The sequence below is a fragment of the Danio rerio genome, chromosome 4 (assembly GCF_049306965.1).
Source record: "Danio rerio strain Tuebingen ecotype United States chromosome 4, GRCz12tu, whole genome shotgun sequence".
Lineage (NCBI taxonomy): Eukaryota > Metazoa > Chordata > Actinopteri > Cypriniformes > Danionidae > Danio > Danio rerio.
Window position 1 is genome coordinate 75,289,003 of NC_133179.1, and position 15,998 is coordinate 75,305,000.

The 15,998-nt window shown below is 39.7% G+C and overlaps 2 protein-coding genes across 4 annotated transcripts in view; both read left to right on the forward strand.

Annotated features, from left to right (window-relative positions):
- LOC137487271 (uncharacterized) overlaps positions 1-15,998 on the forward strand; it is a 98,951-nt gene that overhangs the window by 81,271 nt on the left and 1,682 nt on the right. For 2 of the 3 annotated variants that reach the window (XM_073948440.1, XM_068220569.2), the window contains 4 exons: positions 1,328-1,457; positions 4,691-5,359; positions 9,653-10,321; positions 15,345-15,998. The exon at positions 15,345-15,998 is cut by the window's right edge and continues 1,682 nt beyond it. In XM_073948440.1, coding sequence (XP_073804541.1) covers positions 1,373-1,457; positions 4,691-5,359; positions 9,653-10,321; positions 15,345-15,451 — 1,530 coding nt within the window. In that variant the 5' untranslated portion in view covers positions 1,328-1,372 and the 3' untranslated portion in view covers positions 15,452-15,998. The remainder of the gene's footprint in view (positions 1-1,327; positions 1,458-4,690; positions 5,360-9,652; positions 10,322-15,344) is intronic. The other variant, XM_073948441.1, reaches the window with a different exon arrangement.
- LOC100538032 (uncharacterized) overlaps positions 15,345-15,998 on the forward strand; it is a 31,105-nt gene continuing 30,451 nt past the window's right edge. Inside the window, exon 1 of the mRNA XM_073949019.1 lies at positions 15,345-15,998. This exon is cut by the window's right edge and continues 184 nt beyond it. Coding sequence (XP_073805120.1) covers positions 15,551-15,998 — 448 coding nt within the window. The 5' untranslated portion in view covers positions 15,345-15,550.

Genomic DNA, 15,998 nt, shown 5'->3' on the forward strand with positions numbered 1-15,998 from the left:
TGTTTTTACTCTCTTATAGTTAATGCAAATAAAAAATAATAATAAATCGATGTTATATTTGCATAAAAATAGTCAGGAAAAAGTGTTTTATGTAAATTGGGAGCCCGAGTCCACATATATGAACATCATTATTCTCCAAAACATGATGCTTAGATCTTTATTCTAATTAGGTTCCAACAAGCCCAAATAGCAAAGAGAAATAATAAATGCCTGTAGAAAAACAGCCTGGATCTAAAGAGGATATGAGAAATTTCCCAACAAGATCAAGAGATTAGCAATAGCTGCGTCCCAAATGGCACACTATGCACTCATGCACTATGTACTTATGCACTTACACACTCAGCAGGATAGTATATGTATGTAGTGGCGTCCCAAATGGCACACTAATGTTTTTTTACTAAGCGGAAATTCAACCCGTTTCCCTGATTTGACGGTCGCCAAATCAGTGAAATAAATGACCGAATTATCAAATAATACCTGCCCTGAGTATAACCGCATTCACCATCGGGAGGCGCTATAATCACTCTCATAGGAGAATTTTGCTTTCACCATCCAAAATAAATAAAGTTATTCAACATGTGCGTCCGATAGCTCCGCCCCTTCCGCTACGTAACCTGCGGTCGTTGAGTGCGTGAAGTGTCCATCATTACACACTTCATTTTAGCGGCTGAATGAGTGCATCATCCGGGTAATTAAAGTGCACTGATTATTGTTAGAGTTTTCAGTGTGAACACACTACTCACACTATTTATACTACAAAATGGCGTAGAATAGTGCATAAGTATGCGATTTGGGACGCAGCTAATATATTCAAGACTTTATTTTCATTAGACGTTTTGTCATTTTAAACGTATATTTGGCTGGATGCTTCCAGAAACTGCTTTACAGCCTTACATCCAGAAAATAAACAAGTAAGGCTCTCTTGATCTGCCTTACAGACACTGCAGGCGTCCTCCGTTTCAGTGCACTTTGATAATAGAGACTTTACTGGGTTAGTTGTATGGCGTATTTTAAAACATCATTAAGTGATTCCCTGAAGCACCGAGTCTTTCTGACATCACAAACAAACATCAGTGATGAGCTTTCACGAGCCAGCATGTTCATGAAGGCGAGATTATTAAATATCTTGTGAAATTCATCCATTTGCAAACCGTAAACGTTGAGAGAACGTCCTGTGTGTTTATCTGTCTGATAAGGGGATTCATTAGCTGTGATTGAGTGTCCTCCAGTGCAAACTGACTAGTGAGCTAGAGAAGTGATTGAGACACAGACAGAGGTTTAGTGTTGATTTCTTCTTGTTTGTGTTGATTCTTCTCCTCTTAAACAGACAGAGAAACTCCTGCTGAAGCGACTGAGCTCCACTATTATAAAGATGGCCTTTATTAAAGAGGAGAGTGAAGACCTGAAGATTGAAGACACATTCACAGTCAAACATGAAGATGCTGAGCAGATAACAGGTTGGCTTTCATTCTCAAAGATGTGTTTAAAAAAGAACAAGCTAAATTAATTCTGAATTAGAAATAATTAGATCAGAAAAACACTGTTTCTTGTTTATTTAATGTAATTTAATATATAATTTGTAAACATATATTACGTTTACAGCAAAGGTGTCAAACTAAATAGCTGAATAGATGTAGCTGTATAGACGTAGCTGTATGTATAGATGTAGCTGAATGTATAGATGTAGCTGTATAGATGTAGCTGTATGTATAGATGTAGCTGAATGTATAGATGTAGCTGTATAGATGTAGCTGTATGTATAGATGTAGCTGTATAGATGCAGCTGTATAGATTTAGCTGTATAGATGTAGCTGAATGTATAGATGTAGCTGTATAGATGTAGCTGTATGTATAGATGTAGCTGTATGTATAGATGTAGCTGTATAGATGCAGCTGTATAGATGTAGCTGTATAGATGTAGCTGTATGTATAGATGTAGCTGTATGCATAGATGTAGCTGTATAGATGTAGCTGTATTTATAGATGTGGCTGTATAGATGTAACTGTTTGCATAGATGTAGCTGTATGTATAGATGAAGCTGTATAGATGTAGCTGTATTTATAGATGTGGCTGTATAGATGTAACTGTTTGCATAGATGTAGCTGTATGTATAGATGTAGCTGTATGTATAGATGTAGCTGTATGTATAGATGTAGCTGTATGTATAGATGTAGCTGTATGTATAGATGTAGCTGTATGTATAGATGTAGCTGTATGTATAGATGTAGCTGAATGTATATGTAGCTGTATAGATGTAGCTGTATGTATAGATGTAGCTGTATAGATGTAGCTGTATAGATTTAGCTGTATAGATGCAGCTGTATAGATGTAGCTGTATGTATAGATGTAGCTGTATGCATAGATGTAGCTGTATAGATGTAGCTGTATGTATAGATGAAGCTGTATAGATGTAGCTGTATTTATAGATGTAGCTGTATAGATGTGGCTGTATAGATGTAGCTGTATAGATGTAACTGTTTGCATAGATGTAGCTGTATAGATGTAGCTGTATGTATAGATGTAGCTGTATAGATGTAGCTGTATGTATAGATGTAGCTGTATAGATGTAGCTGTATGTATAGATGTAGCTGTATGTATAGATGTAGCTGTATGTATAGATGTAGCTGTATGTATAGATGTAACTATGCATAGATGTAGCTGTATAGATATAGCTGTATAGATGTAACTGCATGCATAGATGTAGCTGTATGTATAGATGTAGCTGTATAGATGTAGCTGTATGTATAGATGTAGCTGTATGTATAGATGTTGCTGTATAGAAGTAGCTGTATAGATGTAGCTGTATAGATGTAGCTGTATGTATAGATGTAGCTGTATGTATAGATGTAGCTGTATAGAAGTAGCTGTATAGATGTAGCTGTATAGATGTAGCTGTATGTATAGATGTAGCTGTATAGATGTAGCTGTATGTATAGATGTAGCTGTATAGATGTAGCTGTATGTATAGATGTAGCTGTATAGATGTAGCTGTATGTATAGATGTAGCTGTATAGATGAAGCTGTATGTATAGATGTAGCTGTATGTATAGATGTAGCTGTATAGATGTAGCTGGGTGTATAGATGTAGCTGGGTGTATGGCTTTGGGCAGTGGGCGCCAGTTAGACTCAGAAAAAGTCAACAATGAGCTTTATGTATAGATGTAGCTGTATAGATATAGCTGTATAGATGTAACTGCATGCATAGATGTAGCTGTATGTTTAGATGTAACTATGCATAGATGTAGCTGTATAGATATAGCTGTATAGATGTAGCTGTATGTATAGATGTAGCTGTATGTATGGATGTAACTATGCATAGATGTAGCTGTATAGATGTAGCTGTATGTATAGATGTAGCTGTATGTATAGATGTAGCTGGGTGTATAGATGTAGCTGTATAGATGTAGCTGTATGTGTAGATGTAGCTGTATGTATAGATGTAACTATGCATAGATGTAGCTGTATAGATGTAGCTGTATGTATAGATGTAGCTGTATGTATAGATGTAGCTGTATGTATAGATGTAACTATGCATAGATGTAGCTGTATAGATGTGGCTGTATGTATAGATGTAGCTGGGTGTATAGATGTAGCTGTATAGATGTAGCTGTATGTATAGATGTAGCTGTATGTATAGATGTAGCTGGGTGTATAGATGTGGCTGTATGTATAGATGTAGCTGGGTGTATAGATGTAGCTGTATAGATGTAGCTGTATGTATAGATGTAGCTGTATGTATAGATGTAGCTGGGTGTATAGATGTAGCTGTATAGATGTAGCTGTATGTATAGATGTAGCTGTATGTATAGATGTAGCTGGGTGTATAGATGTAGCTGTATGTATAGATGTAGCTGGGTGTATGGCTTTGGGCAGTGGGCACCAGTTAGACTCAGAAAAAGTCAACAATGAAATGAATGGGGTCTACTTGACTTCTGATGTAGTATTAATTTGAACAGCTCTTAGTGTATTATTTCTAATACAATGAACAGACATCTGTATTGTCTACGTTACACTCCAGCAGTACAGTACATTGAACCAGTTCTAGAGTAAATGCGATCACTGTGATTTGCCCATTAAAAATAAATTGGACCAATTTTATGTGAACAAACACCTTGAGGAACACTGAAGCAGCTGCATGAATAACGGGTATCCTTTATAAAGGTGTTTCAATTAAAAAGTAGAGTAAATATAAGCATGATGTATGACGACAGTGTCCTCATCACAGCTCATCCACTCCATCTGTCCTGAATAGTTCAACTGCAATGAGCTCAACATGCACAGGGACATTTCATTGGAGACCGGACCGCCTGGCCACTTCCGTTGTACCGTCACCTGACATCACCTGTTGCACTCTTTACTTACGCTGTGGATTAAACGCAGGCTAATTTAGTTAGTTAGTTTTCGAGTTCACCCTTATATGTAATCTGATTGGGCAGATAGTGAGCATACGTTAGCTTCTGTCTTGAGGGAGGGCTCAGATTATGGATAGTTCATCAGTTCCCCTATAGCGCATGTGTTTGGACTGTGAGGGAAACCGGAGCACCTGGAGGAAACCCACACTAACACATTGAGAACATGCAAACTCCACACAGAAACACCAACTGACCCAGCTGGAACTCGAACCACTGAGCCACCGTGTCTTTGGTGTCTTTTATCTGGGATTAACCTGTTTGTCTTTCTTCTCTTTAGATGTGCTGAAGGTGGAGAGTGACGAGCTGAGCGAACTGAAAGATCATCATGGTGATTTCAGGACTTTCACCTGTTGTGATTGTGGAAAGAGTTTCAGTCAAAAACGAAGCCTGCAGGTCCACAGGAGAACTCACTCTAGAGAGAGGCCTTTCACCTGTCAACAGTGCGGGAAGAGTTTCATCTTTAAGGGAAAACTTGACACCCACATGAGGACTCACACTGGAGAGAAGCCGTACTCCTGTCAACAGTGCGGGAAGAGTTTCGGTTATAAGGCCACACTGGAAGCCCACATGAGAATCCACACAGGAGAGAAGCCGTACACATGCGCACAGTGTGGGAAGAGTTTCAATCAAAAGCCCAACTTTGAAAGACACATGAGAACTCACACTGGGTTAAAGCCGTACACGTGCGCTCAGTGTGGGAAGAGTTTCTTTTATAAACAAGCCCTGAGAGTCCACATGAGAGTCCACACTGGAGAGAAGCCGTACACATGCGCACAGTGTGGAAGAGGTTTCTGTCATAAAGCACGCCTCGATGTCCACATGAGACGCCACACCGGGGAGAAGCCGTACGTCTGCGCTCAGTGTGGGAAGAGTTTCAGTGATGTCAGCACCTTTACACAGCACATGAAGACTCACACTGAAGAGAAACCATCAGCTGAACACGAGCGTAAGACTTTGACCATTCATCAGTGTGTTTAACGTTTAGATATGAAGAACTCACATTTAGAGTAAAACCACATCCACACCTTCAGTGACTTCAGCGCTGCTCGGTCAGAGCACTGACGGGAAAATCTCTCATGATATCAGACTCATGATACAGTATTAGCTACTGTCAAAAGTAACGACGTTACAGTATTAGCTACTGTCAAAAGTAACGACGTTACAGTATTAGCTACTGTCAAAAGTAACGACGTTACAGTATTAGCTACTGTCAAAAGTAACGCTGTTACAGTATTAGCTACTGTCAAAAGTAACGACGTTACAGTATTAGCTACTGTCAAAAGTAACGCTGTTACAGTATTAGCTACTTTCAAAAGTAACGACGTTACAGTATTAGCTGGTGTCAAAAGTAACGACGTTACAGTATTAGCTGCTGTCAAAAGTAACAATGTTACAGTATTAGTTACTGTCAAAAGTAACAAGGTTACAGTATTGGTAATTTAGTTTTACTCAGCAATTTCCGCCCTTTTTCGAGTTCACCCTTGTATGTAATCTGATTGGGCAGATAGTGAGCATACGTTAGCTTCTGTCTTGAGGGAGGGCTCGGATTATGGCCTGAGTTAAGATCCATTATGTGGGATAAGAATAGATTAAGGCGCAGATTACACAACAATAACTTTTCTCATTTTTGGCTGAAAACACTGGCAGAGTACATGGTGGAGCGTGGGGAAATACCACACATGCAGCCATACAACTTCAGTGGATTAGTTGAAGGCCTTTTGTAAGAATGTGTAGCTTCATACACCAAATAACGTACACTAAATAGTGAATAGTGTTCATCATCGCATGCTTTATCATTCATTTATTCATTTTCTTGTCGGCTTAGTCCCTTTATTAATCCGGGGTCGCCACAGCGGAATTAACCGCCAACTTATCCAGAAAGTTTTTACGCAGCGGATGCCCTTCCAGCCGCAACCCATCTCTGGGAAACATCCACACACACACACTCATACACTATGGACAATTTAGCCTACCCAATTCACCTGTACTGCATGTGTTTGGACTGTGGGGGAAACCGGAGCACCCGGAGGAAACCCACGCGAAGGCAGGGAGAACATGCAAACTCCACACAGAAACGCTAACTGAGCCGAGGTTCGAACCAGTGACCCAGCGACCTTCTTGCTGTGAGGCGACAGCACTACCTACTGCGCCACTGCTTCGCCCGCATGCTTTATCAGCAGGAAAATAATAACTTAGGGCACATGTTTTCACATGTCTTCAGGAGAGATTAGTTGTGATCACACAACCATGTTTCTCTGACAAGGTGTGCATGATGAGCTCCAGTTATTGTGAAGCCAGTGTTTTAGCGATTTAACATCTTCTATAACTTTAGGCCACAAAAGCCGCATTGTCACTGTCGGGCCAGTGCAAGCCAGGGCTTTAATCGGGCCAATCGCTCGGGAGGTTGAGCAGTGAGGCTGGAATCATGTCGCGTTTCCACTGTCGGGCTAGTAGCTCACAACACGTCACGCAAACCCCGCCCCCAGAACGTCCCTTGAATCAAACGTCACACAACCCGCCCACTTCAGCGGGAATCAGGCAGATAAAGCACGCCATCGCATCATCATCAGGAGAGCATTAAAATGAAGACAACCGAATCAAACAAATGACATGTTACTGTACAGCAGTACATTATATGTCTATACGCACAGGGCTGTGTGTTCTCATTCATTATATTCACTTACTCACCGACCGACTGTTGGCATTGTGCATCGAGTGGTCTCCGTTAATAACTCGGTAGAAAATGTAGCCTATTTTATAACATCCTCATTTAGATAGACGCAGTCAAACATTCATCCCAAATGCTCCAGAGAGACCTGAACATGCTAATTTTTTTTCCTTATAGCCTATATGACACTTAGGGTGCTTTCACACCTACACTTTTGTTTCAGAACGTGTCTCGTTTGCCCAGTTAGCGCGGTTCGTTTGGCATATGTGAACAGGGCAATCGCGCTCTGTTCCGCGCCAAAGTAATCGCTCCGAGATCGCTTGAATGAGGTGGTCTCGGCTGGATTGAAACGAACCCTGGAGTGGTTTGATTGCAGTGAGAAAACGATCCGACCCGAGCGCGGTTATATCACAGTGTTTTATGGATATGTAAAAGGCATACGGCTCTATGAAGAGAGAATTATGAGTATGGCGGGAAGTTTCGCGAGTCTCCGGATGCCCGCAAACGAGTGATGATCTCCCGGTTATCTCGCGTCTCCCTCCCGGTCCTCAAATAGGCATCGTCGCGCACCCTTCTCACCCCTCCCCTCCGCATCTCTCCTCAGACACGTCACGCGCACCCTGTCAATCACCACTAAACCACCACCTCTCCTGACAGCTGAGCGGGACGCTGCAAAATAAACCCTGACCCTCTGACCAATGTGAGGAGAGTTTACTCGCACGTGACTTGTTTTAGCTCTTTTGGTCCGATTAGAAACTTTGCAGTGTGAAAGTGAACCGCTCCAAGAGCAAAGAGCAACAATGTAACAATTGTAATCTCTGTTTCAGAACAACTGAATCCATTCACAGGTGTGAAAGCAGCCTTAGATGTTGCATATTATTCTGTGATCTTAAGGAAAGTGTTCAGTATTTCAGCACATAAGAGTAAGTAACAAAATATAGCCGATATTTCGTTGCGCTCAGCAGCTATGCAGTAATAAAGCTCCTCGTGTAAATTTCATTTTTAAATGTTACCACGTCATATAAAAGCATCAACACTTGTTTGAGGACACAGAACACATTTTGTGTTTGCAGTTGCGTTTTTAAAGCGACGCCGCGCAGGGCAGAAAAAAGGCAGCCTAGATTCGGCTTTCACTCACCCAAAAATGCTCTGTTTGCACTTTATAAATAATATTTAAACCTTCTCCGATGTTTGTTGTTTTTTTAGAAAATATCTAAAATCTTTTATTTTTTCAGAGAGGCCTTTGTAAAATGAAAGTTTAATATGGCTTTAAAACGGTTTGATTTATGTAGGCTACATACCTAAATTGTTCTAGCTAGCTTTTGTTAGTTTATATTGGTTTATTTATTTAATGCGATTTTATTATATCTGATATTTGTATTTCTTTAAATGATTTCAATATAGCTTAGGCTATTTTATCTAGATATGACACTATTGTTTTGAGCCTACAAAAGTGAACACGTAATTTGTGAAGTTTAATGTCTTTCTGTTGTATTCATATTGTGTATTATCTCTAAAATAAATACAGAAAAGAGAAGCCGCTCGCGGCATCAACAGGGCTGTGGGGAGCACTATTCTGCTCGGTCACACACACACATACAGGCATCTAAACGTGCATAAACACACCTTTTAAACTTGACAAAACCTCGACACTTTTACTGTCTGCTGTGTGTTTAATATGGTGTAAAGATTATTATGCGTTATTGAAACATCAAAGAGGAGGCAGCAAAGAAAAGTCTCTTATAAATTGAAATTGTATTATTTAATGCAACAGCCTTACATTTAAAAGAGAAACATAAAGCTGATCATACGCAAAAAGACCCCAGCCTATAAGGCTAGATGTTTTCTTTCCCTTATTTATTTATTTGTTTGTGTGTTTGGCGCATGTACTCGTGTGCGATCGGAAAACTAGTCTAATGACGGCAAGCCATCTTTCCCAGACTTGGGGCAAAGTCCGCCTCTCCTTTCACTCTGCCTTGAAGCCCCAGTTGGCCCTCCTTGGCCCAAGGTATTCAGCGGGCCTAAAAGGCCGGCCGCTGGCCCCAAGAAAGCCCCGCTTTGGCCCGATTAGGTCCCGGAAGTGACAGTGGAAACGCGACTGGCCTTGGCTCGCTCTAGTGGAAACGCGGCTAAAGTGGCGCTGCTCTGATGCAAACCAATTTTCATTCAAACATACATTCATTTTCCTTCGACTTAAACCCTTATTTATCAGGAGTCACCACAGCGGAATGAACTGTCAACTATTCCAGTATATGTTTTACTCATGGATGCCCTTCCAGCTGTAACCCATCACTAGGATACACCCATACACACTCATTCACACACACACTTATACACTACGGCCAGTGTAGTTGATCAGTTCCCCTATAGCGCATGTGTTTGGACTGTGGGGGAAACCGGAGCACCCGGAGGAAACCCACACCAACACGGGGAGAACATGCAAACTCCACACAGAAACACCAACTGACCCAGCCGAGACTCAAACCAGCGACCTTCCTGCTGTGAGGCGACAGTGCTAAGAGCCCCGTGTCTTTTATCTGGGATTAACTTGTTTGTCTTTCTTCTCTTTAGATGTGCTGAAGGTGGAGAGTGACGAGCTGAGCGAACTGAAAGATCATCATGGTGATTTCAGGGCTTTCACCTGTTGTGATTGTGGAAAGAGTTTCAGTCAAAAACGAAGCCTGCAGGTCCACAGGAGAACTCACTCTAGAGAGAGGCCTTTCACCTGTCAACAGTGCGGGAAGAGTTTCATCTTTAAGGGAAAACTTGACACCCACATGAGGACTCACACTGGAGAGAAGCCGTACTCCTGTCAACAGTGCGGGAAGAGTTTCGGTTATAAGGCCACACTGGAAGCCCACATGAGAATCCACACAGGAGAGAAGCCGTACACATGCGCACAGTGTGGGAAGAGTTTCAATCAAAAGCCCAACTTTGAAAGACACATGAGAACTCACACTGGGTTAAAGCCGTACACGTGCGCTCAGTGTGGGAAGAGTTTCTTTTATAAACAAGCCCTGAGAGTCCACATGAGAGTCCACACTGGAGAGAAGCCGTACACATGCGCACAGTGTGGAAGAGGTTTCTGTCATAAAGCACGCCTCGATGTCCACATGAGACGCCACACCGGGGAGAAGCCGTACGTCTGCGCTCAGTGTGGGAAGAGTTTCAGTGATGTCAGCACCTTTACACAGCACATGAAGACTCACACTGAAGAGAAACCATCAGCTGAACACGAGCGTAAGACTTTGACCATTCATCAGTGTGTTTAACGTTTAGATATGAAGAACTCACATTTGGAGAAAAACCCCATCCACACCTTCAGTGACTTCAGCGCTGCTCGGTCTGAGCACTGACGGGAAAATCTCTCATGATATCAGACTTTTGCTCAATCAGCAAATCTCTAATCATGGCAGCAGCCCAATTAGCTGCTGTCAAAAGTAACGCCATTACAGTATTAGTTACTGTCAAAAGTAACGACATTACAGTAATAGCTACTGTCAAAAGTAACGACATTACAGTAATAGCTACTGTCAAAAGTAACGACGTTACAGTATTAGCTACTGTCAAAAGTAACGCCGTTACAGTATTAGTTACTGTCAAAAGTAACAACGTTATAGTATTAGCTACTGTCAAAAGTAACGATGTTACAGTATTAGTTACTGTCAAAAGTAACGACATTACAGTATTAGTTACTTTCACAAGTAACGACGTTATAGTATTAGCTACTGTCAAAATTAACGCCGTTACAGTATTAGTTACTGTCTAAAGTAACGACGTTACAGTATTAGTTACTGTCAAAAGTAACGAGGTTACAGTATTAGTTACTGTCAAAAGTAACGACGTTACTCTATTAGCTGCTGTCAAAAGTAATGTCATTACAGTATTAGCTACTGTCAAAAGTAACGCCGTTACAGTATTAGTTACTGTCTAAAGTAACGATTTTACAGTATTAGTTACTGTCAAAAGTAACGAGGTTACAGTATTAGCTACAATCAAAAGTAACGCCGTTACATTATTAGCTACTGTCAAAAGTAACAACGTTACAGTATTAGCTACTGTCAAAAGTAACGACATTACAGTAATAGCTACTGTCAAAAGTAACGGCGTTACAGTATTAGTTACTGTCAAAAGTAACGACATTAAAGTATTAGTTACTGTCAAAAGTAACAACGTTACAGTATTAGCTACTGTCAAAAGTAATGACGTTACAGTATTAGTTACTGTCAAAAGTAACGCCGTTACAGTATTAGTTACTGTCAAAAGTAACAACGTTATAGTATTAGCTACTGTCAAAAGTAACGACGTTACAGTATTAGCTACTGTCAAAAGTAACGACGTTACAGTATTAGTTACTGTCAAAAGTAACGCCGTTACAGTATTAGTTACTGTCAAAAGAAACGCCGTTACAGTATTAGTTACTGTCAAAAGTAACAACGTTATAGTATTAGCTACTGTCAAAAGTAACGACGTTATAGTACTAGCTACTGTCAAAAGTAACAACGTTACAGTATTAGTTACTGTCAAAAGTAACGACATTACAGTATTAGTTACTTTCAAAAGTAACGACGTTATAGTATTAGCTACTGTCAAAATTAACGCTGTTGCAGTATTAGTTACTGTCAAAAGTAACAACGTTACAGTATTAGTTACTGTCAAAAGTAACGCTGTTACAGTATTAGCTACTGTCAAAAGTAACAATGTTACAGTATTAGTTACTGTCAAAAGTAGCGACGTTACAGTATTAGCTACTGTCAAAAGTAACGACGTTACAGTATTAGCTAATGTCAAAAGTAACGGCGTTACAGTATTAGTTGCTGTCTAAAGTAACGACGTTACAGTATTAGTTACTGTCAAAAGTAACGAGGTTACAGTATTAGTTACTGTCAAAAGTAACGACGTTACTCTATTAGCTACTGTCAAAAGTAACGCTGTTACAGTATTAGTTACTGTCTAAAGTAACGAGGTTACAGTATTAGCTACAATCAAAAGTAACGCCATTACATTATTAGCTACTGTCAAAAGTAACAACGTTACAGTATTAGCTACTGTCAAAAGTAACGACGTTACAGTATTAGTTACTGTCAAAAGTAACGACGTTACAGTATTGGTTACTGTCAAAAGTAACGCCGTTACAGTATTAGTTACTGTCAAAAGTAACAACGTTATAGTATTAGCTACTGTCAAAAGTAACGCCGTTACAGTATTAGCTACTGTCAAAAGTAACGACGTTACAGTATTAGTTACTGTCAAAAGTAACGACATTACAGTATTCGTTACTTTCAAAAGTAACGACGTTATAGTATTAGCTACTGTCAAAATTAACGCTGTTGCAGTATTAGTTACTGTCAAAAGTAACGCTGTTACAGTATTAGCTACTGTCAAACGTAACAATGTTACAGTATTAGTTACTGTCAAAAGTAGCGACGTTACAGTATTAGCTACTGTCAAAAGTAACGACGTTACAGTATTAGCTACTGTCAAAAGTAACGACGTTACAGTATTAGCTAATGTCAAAAGTAACGACGTTACAGTATTAGCTGCTGTCAAAAGTAACAACATCACAGTATTAGCTACTGTCAAAAGTAACAACCTTACAGTATTAGTTACTGTCAAAAGTAACGACGTTACTCTATTAGCTACTCTCAAAAGTAACGCCGTTACAGTATTAGTTACTGTCTAAAGTAACGACGTTACAGTATTAGTTACTGTCAAAAGTAACGAGGTTACAGTATTAGTTACTGTCAAAAGTAACGACGTTACTCTATTAGCTACTGTCAAAAGTAATGTCATTACAGTATTAGCTACTGTCAAAAGTAACGCCGTTACAGTATTAGTTACTGTCTAAAGTAACGATTTTACAGTATTAGTTACTGTCAAAAGTAACAAGGTTACAGTATTAGCTACAATCAAAAGTAACGCCGTTACATTATTAGCTACTGTCAAAAGTAACAACGTTACAGTATTAGCTACTGTCAAAAGTAACGACATTACAGTAATAGCTACTATCAAAAGTAACGACGTTACAGTATTAGTTACTGTCAAAAGTAACGACATTAAAGTATTAGTTACTGTCAAAAGTAACAACGTTACAGTATTAGCTACTGTCAAAAGTAACGACGTTACAGTATTAGTTACTGTCAAAAATAACGCCGTTACAGTATTAGTTACTGTCAAAAGTAACAACGTTATAGTATTAGCTACTGTCAAAAGTAACGACGTTACAGTATTAGTTACTGTCAAAAGTAACGCCGTTACAGTATTAGTTACTGTCAAAAGTAACAACGTTATAGTATTAGCTACTGTCAAAAGTAACGACGTTACAGTATTAGCTACTGTCAAAATTAACGCTGTTGCAGTATTAGTTACTGTCAAAAGTAACGCTGTTACAGTATTAGCTACTGTCAAAAGTAACAATGTTACAGTATTAGCTAATGTCAAAAGTAACGACGTTACAGTATTAGCTGCTGTCAAAAGTAACAACATCACAGTATTAGCTACTGTCAAAAGTAACAACCTTACAGTATTAGTTACTGTCAAAAGTAACGACGTTACTCTATTAGCTACTGTCAAAAGTAACGCCGTTACAGTATTAGTTACTGTCTAAAGTAACGACGTTACAGTATTAGTTACTGTCAAAAGTAACGAGGTTACAGTATTAGTTACTGTCAAAAGTAACGACGTTACTCTATTAGCTACTGTCAAAAGTAACGCCGTTACAGTATTAGTTACTGTCTAAAGTAACGATTTTACAGTATTAGTTACTGTCAAAAGTAACGAGGTTACAGTATTAGCTACAATCAAAAGTAACGCCGTTACATTATTAGCTACTGTCAAAAGTAACAACGTTACAGTATTAGCCACTGTCAAATGTAATGCCGTTACAGTATTGGCTGCTGTCAAAAGTAACAACATCACAGTATTAGCTACTGTCAAAAGTAACGCCGTTACAGTATTAGCTACTTTCAAAAGTAACGACGTTAAAGTATTAACTACTGCCAAAAGTAACGACGTTACAGTATTAGCTACTGTCAAAAGTAACGCCGTTACAGTATTAGCTACTTTCAAAAGTAACGATGTTACAGTATTAACTACTGCCAAAAGTAACGACGTTACAGTATTAGCTGCTGTCAAAAGTAACATCACAGTATTAGCTACTGTCAAAAGTAACGACTTTACAGTATTAGTTACTGTCAAAAGTAACGACATTACTCTATTAGCTACTGTCAAAAGTAACGCCGTTACAGTATTAGTTACTGTCAAAAGTAACAAGGTTACAGTATTAGCTACAATCAAAAGCAACGCCGTTACATTATTAGCTACTGTCAAAAGTAACAACGTTACAGTATTAGCTACTGTCAAAAGTAACGACGTTACAGTATTAGCTACTGTCAAAAGTAACGCTGTTACAGTATTAGCTACTTTCAAAAGTAACGACGTTACAGTATTAACTACTGCCAAAAGTAACGGCGTTACAGTATTAGCTACTGTCAAAAGTAACGCCGTTACAGTATTAGCTACTTTCAAAAGTAACGACGTTACAGTATTAACTACTGCCAAAAGTAACGACGTTACAGTATTAGCTGCTGTCAAAAGTAACATCACAGTATTAGCTACTGTCAAAAGTAACGACTTTACAGTATTAGTTACTGTCAAAAGTAACGACGTTACTCTATTAGCTACTGTCAAAAGTAACACCGTTACAGTATTAGTTACTGTCAAAAGTAACGAGGTTACAGTATTAGCTACAATCAAAAGCAACGCCGTTACATTATTAGCTACTGTCAAAAGTAACGCCGTTACAGTATTAGCTACTGTCAAAAGTAACGCCATTACAGTATTAGCTACTGTCAAAAGTAATGCCGTTACAGTATTAGCCACAGTCAAAAGTAGCGAGGTTACAGTATTAGCTACAGTCAAAAGTAACGCCGTTACATTATTGGTTACTGTCAAAAGTAGCAACGTTACAGTATTAGCTACTGTCAAAAGTAACAACGTTACAGTATTAGCTACTGTCAAAAGTAACGCTGTTACAGTATTAGCTACTGTCAAAAGTAATTTCGTTACAGTATTAGGAAGAGATTAATTAGTTAAGAGGAGGAAACCCATGCCAACACAGGGAGAACATGCAAACTCCACACAGAAACACCAACTGACCCAACTTTAACTCGAACCAGCGACCTTCTTACCGTGAGGCCACTGAGCCACCGTGTCTTTGGTGCCTTTTATCTGGGATTAACTTGTTTGTCTTTCTTGTCTTTAGATGTGCTGAAGGTGGAGAGTGAGGAGCTGAGCGAACTGAAAGATCATCATGGTGATTTCAGGACTTTCACCTGTTGTGATTGTGGAAAGAGTTTCAGTCAAAATTGAAGCCTGCAGGTCCACAGGAGAACTCACTCTAGAGAGAGGCCTTTCACCTGTCAACAGTGCGGGAAGAGTTTCATCTTTAAGGGAAAACTTGACACCCACATGAGGACTCACACTGGAGAGAAGCCGTACTCCTGTCAACAGTGCGGGAAGAGTTTCGGTTATAAGGCCACACTGGAAGCCCACATGAGAATCCACACAGGAGAGAAGCCGTACACATGCGCACAGTGTGGGAAGAGTTTCAATCAAAAGCCCAACTTTGAAAGACACATGAGAACTCACACTGGGTTAAAGCCGTACACGTGCGCTCAGTGTGGGAAGAGTTTCTTTTATAAACAAGCCCTGAGAGTCCACATGAGAGTCCACACTGGAGAGAAGCCGTACACATGCGCACAGTGTGGAAGAGGTTTCTGTCATAAAGCACGCCTCGATGTCCACATGAGACGCCACACCGGGGAGAAGCCGTACGTCTGCGCTCAGTGTGGGAAGAGTTTCAGTGATGTCAGCACCTTTACACAGCACATGAAGACTCACACTGAGGAGAAACCAT